This window comes from Amborella trichopoda, chromosome 12 (assembly GCF_054954075.1).
Source record: "Amborella trichopoda isolate Santa Cruz 75 chromosome 12, AtrichopodaSantaCruz75HAP2 v2.0, whole genome shotgun sequence".
Lineage (NCBI taxonomy): Eukaryota > Viridiplantae > Streptophyta > Magnoliopsida > Amborellales > Amborellaceae > Amborella > Amborella trichopoda.
In genome coordinates this window covers 2,257,946-2,271,700 of record NC_142347.1, presented here as the reverse complement: position 1 = coordinate 2,271,700, position 13,755 = coordinate 2,257,946, and the positions used below count along the sequence as shown (strand labels likewise).

Here is a 13,755-nt window from a genome sequence, read left to right as displayed (position 1 = left end):
TTTTGTATTTTTAAATGTCTTTAATACTTTTTGATAGGCTGGGACTTACTGGTTAGACTAGTTGAGCCAGCCGGTTTACCAGTTTCTCGAAACCGGCCCTTGGTTTGTTTGTTTTTTCGAATATCTATCTCGACAATTAAAAAGAACAAGAAAAAAAGAGTCGGGATCTTCTTTTGAAATATGATTTTTTAAAAAAAAAAAATGTTTTACACCAAAGGAGTATGATGAACACAAAATACAAGACACCACATTTTCAAATCATTTCTCAAACACACCATAATTATATAGAAAACTATGGAATATATAATGGATTTTTTGGGTAGGATAAATGGGGATATTTTGGGTATTTAAGATGTTTAAAGAAAAGATTGGTTAAGTCCAGTCATTTTCCCCATATTAATTATTTATGACATTTTTTATTAGTTGATTGCTTCAAAAAACAATGTTAATTATTTTTAATATTTATGTAACAAAGCAGGAATGCATGTGAGAGGGTCCAGGTTTTTCGGCAGAATAACGGGAATTTTCGGCATTTTTTAAACCGAAAAAATAGAGTTCGGGGATTTTTAAATTTAGATGGAATTTAGGTTCATTTGGGCCGAATTTGTCTGTAATGAGCGAGGCAACCTCCGTTTTTAAAAGGCGTCGTGTCGGCTCATAATACAAGGCTGAGGGTCTCAGGTTTCCGGCGACGATATTCGCTTTTCCGTCAGTTTCACGGCCGGAATTTTCGCCGGAAGTTGCAGAGCTCGTAATATTCAGTCGAAAACGGACCTCTTTTCCCCTCCATACTTCTTTCTTTTCCAGTGATGTGCTTCTCTGATACGCACATGGCTTAATTCGCTCGAGAATCGAATTTGAGCCTGAAAATTACGGTCTTCTATTGTTTTTGCTCTCTATTTGGTTGCAGAGGAGTGGTTTCCCATAGAAATTAGAGAGGGAAAGCTTGAGTCTGACTCCGAGAATTCGGTGAATGAGCTGAGAAAATGGAGAATTCAGGTAACTGAGGAGCTGTAGAGGATATGCGTAATGTCTCTGGAGTTGCAGGGTCTTGGCTATTCTGCATTAACTTTATTTACTGTGGGCAACAGCTTTTTTGTGTGATGATTCTTATAGGGAAAGTGGCAAAGGCTGATGAGAAGAAGGCTTGCATGTTTCATTTTGCCCTAATTCTGGTTGGTGAGCTAGAATCTTGTTTAAAAGCTAGACTGAGCTTGAGAAGCCGTTACTATTCAATAGATTGAAAGCACAAGCTTTGGAAAAGGAGCTTTGTTCTTAACATTTCAGTCGTCTGAATGTCTTGAAGGTTCTTGATTTATTCTATTTTTGTGGTTTTAATGGTGGAGGTGGCTCAAAGGAGCTCAAGAAACTGATTTTTTAGTGGTAAAAGTTGCAGAATTGAGGATTCAGGAGAGGGAGGAAAACTCGTTAGGGAGGAAAGCTTCTTTCTAAGTAATAAGTGGCTTATAGTCAAGAATTTATTGAAACTACAGAATAAGTTATCAAGGAAGTGGGTGAGTACATTTGCTTTGCAGAGAAATACACCTTTTCGACTAATCAATGGTAAATGTGGCTGATTGATATGCAAGAATGAAGGCTCAGGCAAACAGTGTCATGGCTAATTCTGGCGAAGGTGAGTTCTTCTCAATTTTAAGTCTTCTAATGAGATTATAATTTCAGCATAGTCAAAATCCCTGTCTTATATGGTAGCCCATAAACTCGGAAATACTGAAGTTCAGAATATTTGTTAAACTGTTGGGAAATAAGAGCAAGAACCAAACTCTTCAATCGATTAGGCAAAGTAATTTCTTGTGTTGTGAATATCCTGGCAAAAACCACAAATTCTTCTTCAAGGAGAGTTTCAATCTGGGCCTTTGGGCTCACACTGCTCCATCATACCACTAATATATATTTCTCTGCGTGTGTGCGCATGCGCACATATGCATGTTTGTGTGAGTGTGTGTTCGGGGGAGCATGTGCGTCTTCGGCGGCGCATGTGCGTCTGTGTGTTATGGTGGTTGTATATTTATTTGTTAATTTTACTGGATTGTGCTTTTAGTTTTCTGCAGAAATTTGAAATTATAATAGAGGTTAGATCATAATACATATAGAGCTCTCTCATATTGTGTACAGATAGTGTTCGGCTTTAATGAAATGTCTCAGCGCAAGAGAGAAAGAGAAATTCATTGGCATATGATTGAATCTAGGAGTAAATATTATAATTTCAGCTTTTCATGTCAAATTACAAGAAAGGTTGAATACTTGGGATATGCAGGTTATGGTCGCTGGATGGTATCTTTATGAAATGATTCTTTTGCTGATACTAAGATATAATATTGGGAACATGGCCCTTACAAACTTCAAAACTCAAAGAACATCCGGCATCCCAAAGTTTATAAGAAAACCTCGACCACCTTATTAAATCCATCAAGTCAAAACTTTTGTTAAAGTGGAGACAAACAAGCTATCATCTATAGTTTGGTTGCATGGATAGAAAAGAAGAAACTCATATGAGAAATGGGTAGAAGGTTGGAGAATGAATTGAAAAGTTTCTTTCTTTTTCTTTTTGCAGGTCATTAGAAACCATCTGTACTTGCTACAGACTTAGTATGTTTTTAATGAAATTTTCTTGTTTGTTTTTTTTTTCTTGGTTCCCTGAATTAGAGCCTCAAACTGCTGAAAAATACATGCTTGAAGCAGTTAAATTAGAGCCTCAAACTGCTGAAAAATTCATGCTTGAAGCAGTTAAATGTTTTTGTTATATATATATATATATATATATATATATATATATATATATATATATTTATGTTCTTTCCTTTTCGCTGATTTTTTTCATTTGGTTGTCTTATCTTTCTTCATTTGCTTTAAGTCTTAACTACTCAAATGATGTTAAAATTGAAGGTCTTTGCCTTTCTCAGTTGAAACAGGAGAAAGAAGAAGCATTAATTCAGAATTATGGCATGCTTGTGCCGGCCCACTCGTGTCTTTACCTCCAGTTGGCAGTCTTGTGGTATATTTCTCACAAGGACACAGTGAACAGGTACATTATTACAACAGTTTAAGATTTTCTTTATTCAATTTGTGAGAAGATCCCCTTCGCTTATGCTGATTGATTCTTGACATGTTTTGGACTGTTTTTTCTCTCAGGTTACGGCATCAATGCAAAAGGGGATGGATGGGCAAATACCCAACTATCCCAATCTTCCTTCTAAATTGGTCTGCTTGCTTCACAATGTCACACTACATGTATGCCTCTTCCAGTAAAACCTCAAAGTTTTATACCTTGTTTTGTGGGGGATTTTCATTGTCATGATCTTCTTTGCAACCAGGCGGATACTGAAACAGATGAAGTTTATGCTCAGATGACTCTTCAGCCTGTTAATAAAGTAAGTAGGTTGAAAAAGAGCATCACCCCTTCAATCACATCACGTCATTTGCCTTGTACGACTAGACACATTTTAATCGCGCAAGTATTATATCCGTGAACTACTAAATTGGTGTCTTTTATCTTCTTTAGAATGATAAGGATATGTTATTGGCATCTGATTTTGGCCTCAAACAAAGCAAGCAGCCGACTGAATTTTTTTGCAAAACACTGACGGCAAGTGATACAAGCACTCATGGCGGGTTTTCTGTTCCCCGTCGTGCAGCTGAAAAGATTTTCCCACCACTAGTATGTATGTTTTTATTTATTTTTATTTATCCAAATTAATTGTTGTTGTATGGAACAAAAAAGATGTGTTAATGCCTAATAGTTCTCTGACTTGGCAATTTTTAGGATTTTTCAATGCAACCTCCAGCTCAAGAGCTAGTAGCAAGAGACTTGCATGATAACGTGTGGAAATTTCGGCATATCTATCGCGGTATGTCTTGGTTAATTATTTTCAGTTTTGCTGTGTCGTGCCCACCCTCTAGTCCTATTCTATTAATTTGATAAACTTGTTATCAGAATCAAGGTTTTGATTTAAATTTAATTATTCCAAGTGGTGCTGAGTGCAGATTTTATCAAATCCTAGTTTCACTATTTAGCTCTGAAAACAAGAAAAATGGATCCGAAGGATTGTTTTACTTTTAGAGAGAGGACGTATGTTCCATAATCACCCGAATCTCTCACTCAAGGTCACGATTTTGATTTGGAACCCCGATTCGGCAATCCTGACTAAAATCGTCACATAACCTATTTCTGTAAAGTTTGGAATTTTGATTTCTAATTTTAGGAATTTTGACTCCAACACTTATAGAATCTTATATCCAATAGTTATTGATTCTCGATACCGCAATCGATGTATCTCATTCTACACGTTGAAACTTGTTTCCACATTTACCGCAATTCTACCACTTCTCCTTTTTTTTTTTTTGCTTGGAAATGATGTTTAGAAGTTTTCAAGTAGTCAAACTACTCAAGCTGGATATACGATATTAAGCTACAAGATTTAGTCATTTTTTTTGGTATGAAATGACCAATAGAAACAAAAGCGGTGGTCCACGTTATGTACTTAATTATTTAAATGTGCATTTTATTGATCCAATGGAGAGATTGCAACTCCAAGAGGTTAGAAATAATGTAAACGTGCATGTATGGTATGTTAGTCAATGAATGACATTGAGGCATGTATTGTTTCTCTCTCAAGTCCCTCTCGATTCCAAAGACGTCGGAATTTTGATTCCATAAATGAAGGAATCTCGATTCCAACTCAGTTGGAAACTGAATTCCTAAGAGTTAGGAATCTCTATTTCATTTATGTAGGGATCTCGATTCTATTTTGGTCGAATCTTGATTCCTAAAAATAGGAATCTTGTCCCCCATAATTCCTCTTGTACGAATGTCGATTCCGAAAATAAGAATTTTCCAGTCGCCAGCGATTCCTCGCTTTCTATTCCTAAAGCGATTCAGTTTCTGAATTGATTCGGGTAAATATGGTATATTCCTTTTTCAATAGGTGTCTATTTCTAACATTTCGAAAGGTGACTTTGAAGTATATCATGGTCTTATATTTATTCATTCTATGGATTCATAATGTTGCTTTTTACCTTTTCACTTGAAATCAGATCAAGTTTTTATAGTGGTGAGTGTATATCAAATTGTTCATTCCATCTAATGTATGTTTAAAGATTATATAACCACTATTTTTTTGTGTGTGTGTGAGAGAGAAAGAGAGGGAGAAAGAGAGGTTATACGACTGCTCTGTTGTTTCTTCTTTCTAGAGAGAGAGGTTATACAACTACTTTGCCATTTCTTCTTTCTACACTTAATAGTCCATGCAAAACACTTTTTGTAATGTTTCTTTATTCATTATTCTTTCTTGGATTCTAGGGATCTTCCCAACTTATGAAGTCACTTATCTTTTTTTGTCTTCATTCACATTTGAAAGCAGAGTAGTGGAATCATGTTCCCATACAGGGATGTTGACTTGTAGTTTTGACTGTCAAGCTTGCATTTGAAACAATAATAGAATAAGGCAAGCATCTTGAATTCTTCATTCGTTGGGGATTTTAAAGAACATAACAACTGATGCATGTGTGGCTTAGGGCTTGGACCTGATAATTGGTTGGAAGTTCCTTTGTAATTATGCTTGAAAGTGTGATTGCAGGTCAACCAAAAAGGCATCTGCTTACAACTGGTTGGAGTGTGTTTGTCAGTGCAAAAAGACTCTTTGCTGGTGATTCCGTCATATTTATACGGTACAAAAAATGAGATCAATTGGGTTAATTAATCAGGGATTAAGTTTTGGCCTACTTATTTAGCAACTAAACCCATCGCTGAGCAATTCAGGCTGTTTATGTATAAAAGAGTTGTATGCGTATCGGTCTGAATTTCATAGATGGGTGTGCTTACTAAAAGAGTGGCTGTGAAAATTAGACACCACTAATTGTAAGGTTAAAATTCCCCCATTACAAATTTGTTTTTCACTACTAAAAAACTATTTTTTTTTCGCCTTCTTCTGCCTTGTGTACAGAGATGAGAAATCCCAACTTTGCTTGGGAGTAAGGCGTGCCAATAGGCAGCTGCCTACTTTGTCATCTTCAGTCTTGTCTAGTGATAGCATGCATATTGGGATTCTTGCTGCTGCTGCCCATGCCGCTGCAAACAACAGTCCGTTCTCTATATTTTACAATCCAAGGTACATTTCTAGACCTCAAATCTCATATGATCATTTGAAACTACTAAGCCTGGGAAAATTAACTAAATCGAACGAATTATGGGAAAACCACAGTCCATTGGAACACCACTGCCTATCAAAGTGATGGAGAGAGATAACTGCCCATTGAAGTGGTGGAGAGAGAGTGGGACCACCATTGGGGGAGGTGATATCTTGTTCTTGTGGGCCCCTCTCTGTCCATCACCATGCTGATTTCAACTGATGATGATTAACTAATGACTAGAGTGTACTTTCCCATTAAATTTTATGCTTGAGTTGCTTACCTACTGTGGTCATTAACTAAACGGATCACAGGGCAAGTCCCTCAGAATTTGTTATCCCTTTATCCAAGTACAACAAAGCAATCTATGGTACCCAAGTATCCCCTGGGATGAGGTTCAGGATGATGTTCGAGACAGAAGACTCAGGGGTGCGCAGGTATATGGGCACAATTACAGGCATCAGTGATCTGGATCCCATAAGATGGAAAGGTTCGCCTTGGCGTAACCTTCAGGTTGGATGTTACTTCTTTTCATGCAATGCTTCATCCATGTTCTTTCAAATAGTCTTATATTCTCAGCCTTAAAACATTCCCTTTCTGCAATAAAAAGTTAAAGAATGAACTAATTTTTGTTCTTGGATAGGTCGGCTGGGATGAATCAATTGCTGGTGAGCGACAGAACAGAGTTTCAGTTTGGGAGATTGAACCAGTGGCCACACCTTTCTATATCTGCCCTCCCCCATTTTTCAGACCCCAAAACCCTGGACAGCCAGGAATGCAAGGTGTGTTTCTAAAATTTTGTAAGCATTTGTACTTAGTTTCTTTAGATCAATAGAGTTAACATGTTAAAAATATATATATATATATTGTAAGCTTTTTTGTTTGGATGACACAACTAATAGACTTTGAAGTTCTAATTTCATGTTTGATGGGTGTATTAATACACGAAAAAAAGGAATTATTGGGTTTAGGATATAGGCTTGGGCTTGATTGGCTTACACATTGACAATTGCCATACTGCATCTCAAAGTTAAAAGTCCTGCCACTAGACTAAACACAATCCTCCATTATCCCCCCCCCCCCCTCCTCCCCGGGGGGCCCCACTACCCCCTCAAAACCACCACAATGAAATTTTTTTTTTTTTTATTCAATACTCTCAAATTTCATTTTATCCATTGATGACTGGCCTATTGTTGTGCTGGCTTCTTGCAAAATCCATACCATCATTTATTAACTAATTTTGTGGGAATGTTGATCTAACTATTTCACATTCTCATTAACTTACTGAGGTTTAGTAGGAGTGGTTTTGCAGATGACATTGAAACAGAAAATGTATTCAAAAGGGCAATGCCATGGCTCAATGACGATATCAGTGTCAAGGATTTTCAGAATATTCTCCCCGGTTATAGTCTGTTTCAGTGGATGAGCATGCGACAAAACCCTCAACTAGGTGCTCAAGCCTCTCAGGCAGATTACTTGTCAACCACTCCTCCCCGTGTACGAAATCTCAATATTGATGACCCCTCGAAACAACTAAATTTTCAGACCCATTTCCAACCACCCCACACTTTACAGTTCAATCTCCCTAAAGTTCCACAACTAACCCAACAGCACACTGGTCATCTCCAGCAACAACAACAGCCAGCACCCATGAATTTGCAGACCCAAGTGCACCCGCAGGTTGTTACTAATCAACCACACAAAGAACAATCATCTGTAGTCAATCAACCTCTTGGGCATAATCAGATCCACAACCAAATTTTACAACAAAACTTTATCCAAAACCAACAAAGCCACCTTCAAAGCCACCAAAACATTAGTCAGTCAGCTCTATATCAGCATCAGTTGTTACAGCCACAAGTTGAACAGCAACACAATAATAACCTTCAACAGCAACAGGTGCAGCAGCTCCATATGTTACAGAAGCTTCAGCAGCAGCAACAAGAACAGTTGATTCCCCAATTTCGCTCAAGTTTGTCACAAAATCAGTCACCCCAAAGCCAACTCTCAGAGAACCAGCAACACCAAGCATCACAGCAACAGCTCAATAGCAACCAATTTTCTCAGAGCTTGCATAACCATGACCAAAATAAACGTCAGCAATTGATTCAGTCAGCTGATATATCTGCTCAGTTACAGCCATTGCTAAGCCAAATACAAGCAAGAGCTCATTCTGGACACACTGACGGGGACCCATCATCTTGCTCGACCTCGCCTTCCACAAACAACTGTTCTGCCTCTTCAGGTTTTCTGATCAAAACCCAAGAGCTGACTCAGGCAGTAACTAACACAGTGCAAGATCAGCAGCTAAATGGTCAGATCAAGAATGGGCCTCGTGGTTCTAATCACTTGGAAGAGTTGTCTTCTACTGCTAACTATGGTTTAGATGGGGGGTTCCATCAAAGTTCACCGATGCCTTCTTTCCATCAGTCTGCTTACTTGGGTTCTCAGGACTCTGATTTGGCATTCGATCCTAGGAATAATCTTTTGTTTGGGGTTAGTATAGATGGGACTTTGGCACCAGATAGTTTGCTATCGAGGGGCATTGCTTCAGGGAAGGATCTTCAGAGCATGATTTCGGGGTATGAGTCTCCAAAAGACATGGAAACTGATATATCTACAGCCATCAGTTCACAGTCTTTTGGGGTCCCTGATATTTCGTTCACGCCTGGGTGCTCAAGTGATGCTCGCCTGAGCGATGGGGCCATGGCAAACAGGGGACCATGGCCTCCACACCAGTTGTGCATGAGGACATACACCAAGGTTGGACTTGTGCCCTTTGGTATATGAATTCTGTTTTTGTTATGGAGTTCTGTATGGTTGCTTCCACTAATTTGTGGGTTCTTGGTGTGGAATGATTATTACATAATGTCCACAACTTCTCTACGTAGTTAGAAATTTTTATTCATTGGATCTCTCTCTCTCTCTCTCTCTCTCTCTCTCTCTCAAAATAGGAATTTATTTCGCATTTACCTTTTATGTTTACCAGCTAGTCTTGGTTTGACTGCTACATGTAACGAGGTATTTTATAGAGTGATTTGTGATTGATCTCTTTTATTCACCTCTTAATAATGTGGATGCAGGTTCAAAAAAGAGGCTCCGTTGGCAGATTGATAGATGTGACACGTTATAAGGGATATGACGAGCTACGGAGAGGCCTTGCTTGCATGTTTGGGATGGAAGGCCAGCTTGAAGATCCTCATCAATCAGGCTGGAAATTGGTCTATGTTGATAAGGAGAATGAGACTCTATTAGTTGGTGATGATCCTTGGGTGTATGTTCCTCTCTCTCTCTAACCTTTTTGGGTAATTCATTTTGGTGCTGTTTTTTAACTGGTCAACTGATGAATACTACAACCTTCATTTGAATTTTTTGCACTCATGAATTCTAAAATATGTTCCCAACATTTTCTTCCCCCCACCAACCCCCCTGTGTATGGTCAGCCTTTACGAGGCCAGGACTCAATTGGTACTTGATCTTACTTTGTTCCCACCGCCCACCTACTAGTCCTCTTTCCTCTTGACTCATGACTTGACACAGCAAACACAGCTCACACAAGGTTGTGTCGAGTTCAAGTTTCAGGTATATATGAGCCAAATTGGGACTTGCTTCATTTCACAGGGCTCAGCCGATAAAGTGTTACTAATCTTGAATTTGAAACGAGCTTGCTACTTGATTTTGCTTACCAGATTGGCAAGCCAAGTCCAAGCTATTTCTTTCAACTGATTAAAAACAAAAGAAAAAAAAAAAGTTCTTCTCACCTTTCAAATAAAAAAAAAATACAGCTATAACTGTTCCAAGAAGAAAGCCGCTATTTTTTCTACATTGATGCATATGCATATGCCTGTAACTGTTTATATATAGGTATCTATGTCTTTCTGAGTGATATATAAGGAGGATAGAAGCCAGTGTGATTCTTTGTAGTTTTTTTTTTTTTTTTTGTGGGTGAGTCAATGGGGAGAGGGCCCCTACGCTAGTAGGAATTGAGCCTAGGACATAGCACTGCAAATCATCAAGCGCTAACCAATTAAGCCTGGGTTCTTTTCCTATGATTCTTTCTGGTTTTGAAAACGCTGGAATTCCATTTGAATTTCTCGTAGGAAGCCTTAATTCTCAAATTTACCCTAAGCGAAAACGCCTTCTGGATGGATTTCTTTCACATTTTGTTTTTCAGTGGGATGAGAAGATTTTGGCTCACAATTTTTCTCATATGTATGTTAACTTGTCTCCTAATGGAATTGGAATTAGATATGGTTCATGGTTCTCAACTTGAAGTTTCTTCTATTTTATTCATATGCTGATGTGTTATCCTACAAGTGCCATCAATATCATTATTTTAACTGAGTTTTCTTACACTGTAACGTTTGCAGTGCCCTCCCCTTTATCTTTTGTGGTTTAAAATTTTTTGAATTTATGATATAATTATCTACTTGAAACAAGTCATATATATCAGGTTAGGACTGGTTTCAAAGATTCTTTGGAGATTACAAGCTGGGACTGGAACCTTGTTATATGAAGTGAAGTTATGGACTCCGATATTGTCACTAGAATCCTAGATAGATTATCATTATCATCCAAGCTTTATCCCAGTTATTTGGAGTCGGCTTAGAATCCCAAATAGATGCTCTCCTAAATGTTTGGGGGATAGATCGTGAATATTGTGTCTTTAAGTTCTATCTAACCATGGCGATTGAGACTGTTTGATTTCTTTGGGGGATAGATCGTGAATATTGTGTCTTTAAGTTCTATCTAACCATGGCGATTGAGACTGTTTGATTTCTTTGACATTTCTTGTTTGTGTAGCTTTCAAGTTTGTTTGTGAAAAGAAGTGCACGAGGAGAGAGAGAGAGAGAGAGAGAGAGAGAGAAGTATTTTTTATACTGCAATTAGTAATAGTGTTTTACTGCAAATTACTTGATTTCCAAGAATTCATGATATATCTTTTAGCAATTATCTGATTCCCCGTCTCTCAACAGAGAGTTTGTGAGCTGTGTCCAAAGAATCAAGATTTTGTCGCCTGCCGAAGTTCAACAGATGAGTCTCGAAGCCGACCTCATGAATATGCCCCTCCCCAATCAGGCATGCAGTGGCTCAGACAACACTAACCTTTGGAGAGCCCAAAGTGACGACCACTCCAGCAGATTCAACAGCACATAGAACATTCCAGAGAGCCCATGGCAGCGTTCTGGAACATTCCAGAAAACCACCAGAATGGTCTTGATAGCCTTCCAGAATGTTCCAGAAAGTCCACTAGAATGTTCTTGATAGCCTTGGAGAACATTCTGGAAGCCTGCTTGGCTCTACAGCTGTCTTGTCACAAGAACCTATAATGAGAGCAGAGATTGCTCAAAAGAGATTCTACAGCAACCTTTCAGAATATCCCCAAGAGATCAGCTTCTGGAACATTCTGGCATTACTCTTTGGAATACGGCCAGCTATAGGGCTCAGCGCTCGAGATGGCTTGAAAGCCCAAGTGAGAGGGAATTGAGTGAGGGATCGCTGGTGTTGGACCAGGCATCATTCCTGCTCACTGTGACCTATTAAAAGGGATATAAATGGCCTCCTTTTTAGCAGAATGAAGCTCATGAGAGGAGAAACTGAGAGAAATGATCCATATGATGTCAAGACATGTGGATGGATGTATAGAGGGCATTGTGTATCATCTAGAGAGAGATCCGAACTGCTTTTCATATAGGTGTGCCTGGTCTCAAATCTAAACGGATTTTAATGGCGGGAGCAGGCTCTCTCTCTGGGTCACCAGATGTTCCAAATTTCAATCCAACCAGGAGTTTTTTCTTGGTTAAAATTTGTAGGTTCATTGTGTACCAAACTTCTACAATTTACCTGAAATCTGTATTTCATAAAGGAAACTGGAATATTTTCACTTCTGAAAAAAAAAAAAAAAAAAAAAAAAAAAATCATAAAAAGGAAGCTGGGAAGCCTTAAAAAATCAGCTCTATGGACATTGTTTGCTGTGCAAGTGTGAATATGTATTTACTTGTAGGTTTGTGCTAGAGTATGCGTCTAACTGTATATTACTTTTTCGTGATTGTTAACTATCTGTATATTAGTGTTTCTGTGATCCCTTCAGGGTAAGGGAGAGAGGGAGAGGGAGAGGGAGAGGGAGAGGGAGAGGGAGAGAGAGAGAGAGAGAATCTGGATTGTGGTTTTGACCATGTAAAACTAGTGTGGGTGAGTTTGTGGATTATGTATATTCAATTAAAGGGCAATGTTTTGTTCCATTTGTTGATTATAGTTTAGGATACGGTTTCTATGAGTCCATGTAGAAATGAGTTACCTCTTAAAATTTTATTTTTGAGATGGATTTTTTTATCTAATTTTTAAGGACTTGCAATTTCTAATAAGGAGATCATGAATATGAAAAATAAATAAATTTAAAAGTACGTATTCTATAAAGAAAACATTTGTACAGGTAGTTCTAATTAATTTTAAATGGACCATCTATTTGCATCCATCTTTAAGATGGATGGTTTATACCTCAAGGGCCGTAAATGTAGAAATGCAGTCCCCACCGTATGAAACAATTTTCCTTTAGTTTGATCATGCCAATTCCTTTATGTTTGCTTGTGGGAAATCTCTATCTAGATGATCTTTGTGGGCATATGTCCCTATACAAGTTATTTCGTGATAAAGTGGCTTCGTACCCATGGTTTTGTATCCAGTTTCTAAGAAATCTACCTGATGGAGCGAGATTTTCGATGAACCAAATGGCCCTCTAAATTTTCTCTTATTTTATTAAAGAGGCTGCGTAAATTTCAAATCCACATTTAGAGAGAGGAAGAGAGTTGTTACTCTTGTGAGAAAAAACACATCACATTAGTGGATTATAGCCTAAAAAAAGTCATGATTTTAAAATTTTCCTTGACTCATCTCAATCCCCATGAAAGAGGTAGGTTGTATTAATTAGATAGCCAATGTAAAACTTTTTCAAAATTTTTCATGAATCCTAAATCTACGTTATCTTTGATAAAGCATAATGATAAACAAAGATTCATATATACCCAATCCCAAATAATTGAGAAAAGTATAGGATGGTGATGATACACTAGATTATAGTTTATGGTGCACCTCAAGAACGAGAGAGAGAGAGAGAAAACTGTTCAGGCGAAGCACATTGTACGCGCATATTGTGCAACTTATATGAGTAGGTTAACATAATTATTAAAAGATTGGACTAGACCACCCGATCTGATTGGTCAGACCACCTGCCGCTAAAGCACTTTCTAAATTGTATCCAAGTATTTCATCTTCTCACAGATGGGTATACTTCTAGAACTAGAGTGAGCAACTTTAGCATTAATAAATAATTAAATGTATTATTGCACAATGAATTTAAAATTGTCATACATATGAATATTAAAATTCATATAAAGCCCTGAAATAAACGCATACAATCTATCTTATCGATGATGATTTGCCAATAAATGATTTTTCGCCAACAGCATTTTCTTCTTCTTTAAAGAAGATTTTCTGATCAAATCTCATGAATGCCTTTTAAAAAAGGTGTGATTTGTATGGAGCCGAGGCTCTAAACAATCAAAATAAAGTGGACCTTCAAATAGCATCAAATAATGTAGTTTCAATACTAAA

At 37.8% G+C, this 13,755-nt stretch overlaps 1 protein-coding gene across 7 annotated transcripts; it reads left to right on the top strand.

The window, feature by feature from the left end:
* Window positions 1–491: 491 nt before the first annotated feature.
* LOC18433752 (auxin response factor 19) lies at window positions 492–12,386 on the top strand. 7 transcript variants are annotated; one of them, XM_020666743.2, is made up of 14 exons: window positions 665–1,306; window positions 1,397–1,633; window positions 2,922–3,043; window positions 3,151–3,249; window positions 3,333–3,389; window positions 3,521–3,676; window positions 3,782–3,866; window positions 5,595–5,685; window positions 5,961–6,125; window positions 6,459–6,657; window positions 6,788–6,926; window positions 7,457–8,907; window positions 9,228–9,418; window positions 11,121–12,386. In XM_020666743.2, the coding sequence occupies exons 2-14, from the start codon at window positions 1,591–1,593 to the stop codon at window positions 11,299–11,301; spliced, it is 2,979 nt and encodes a 992-aa protein (XP_020522402.1). In that variant the 5' UTR covers window positions 665–1,306; window positions 1,397–1,590; the 3' UTR covers window positions 11,302–12,386. The 7 variants fall into 7 exon arrangements, with proteins under 7 accessions (XP_011623129.1, XP_088710222.1, XP_088710220.1 ...); XM_011624827.3 differs by having other exon boundaries at window positions 492–1,633; XM_088854092.1 differs by having other exon boundaries at window positions 665–1,633; window positions 7,443–8,907; window positions 11,121–12,220.
* Window positions 12,387–13,755: the final 1,369 nt, after the last annotated feature.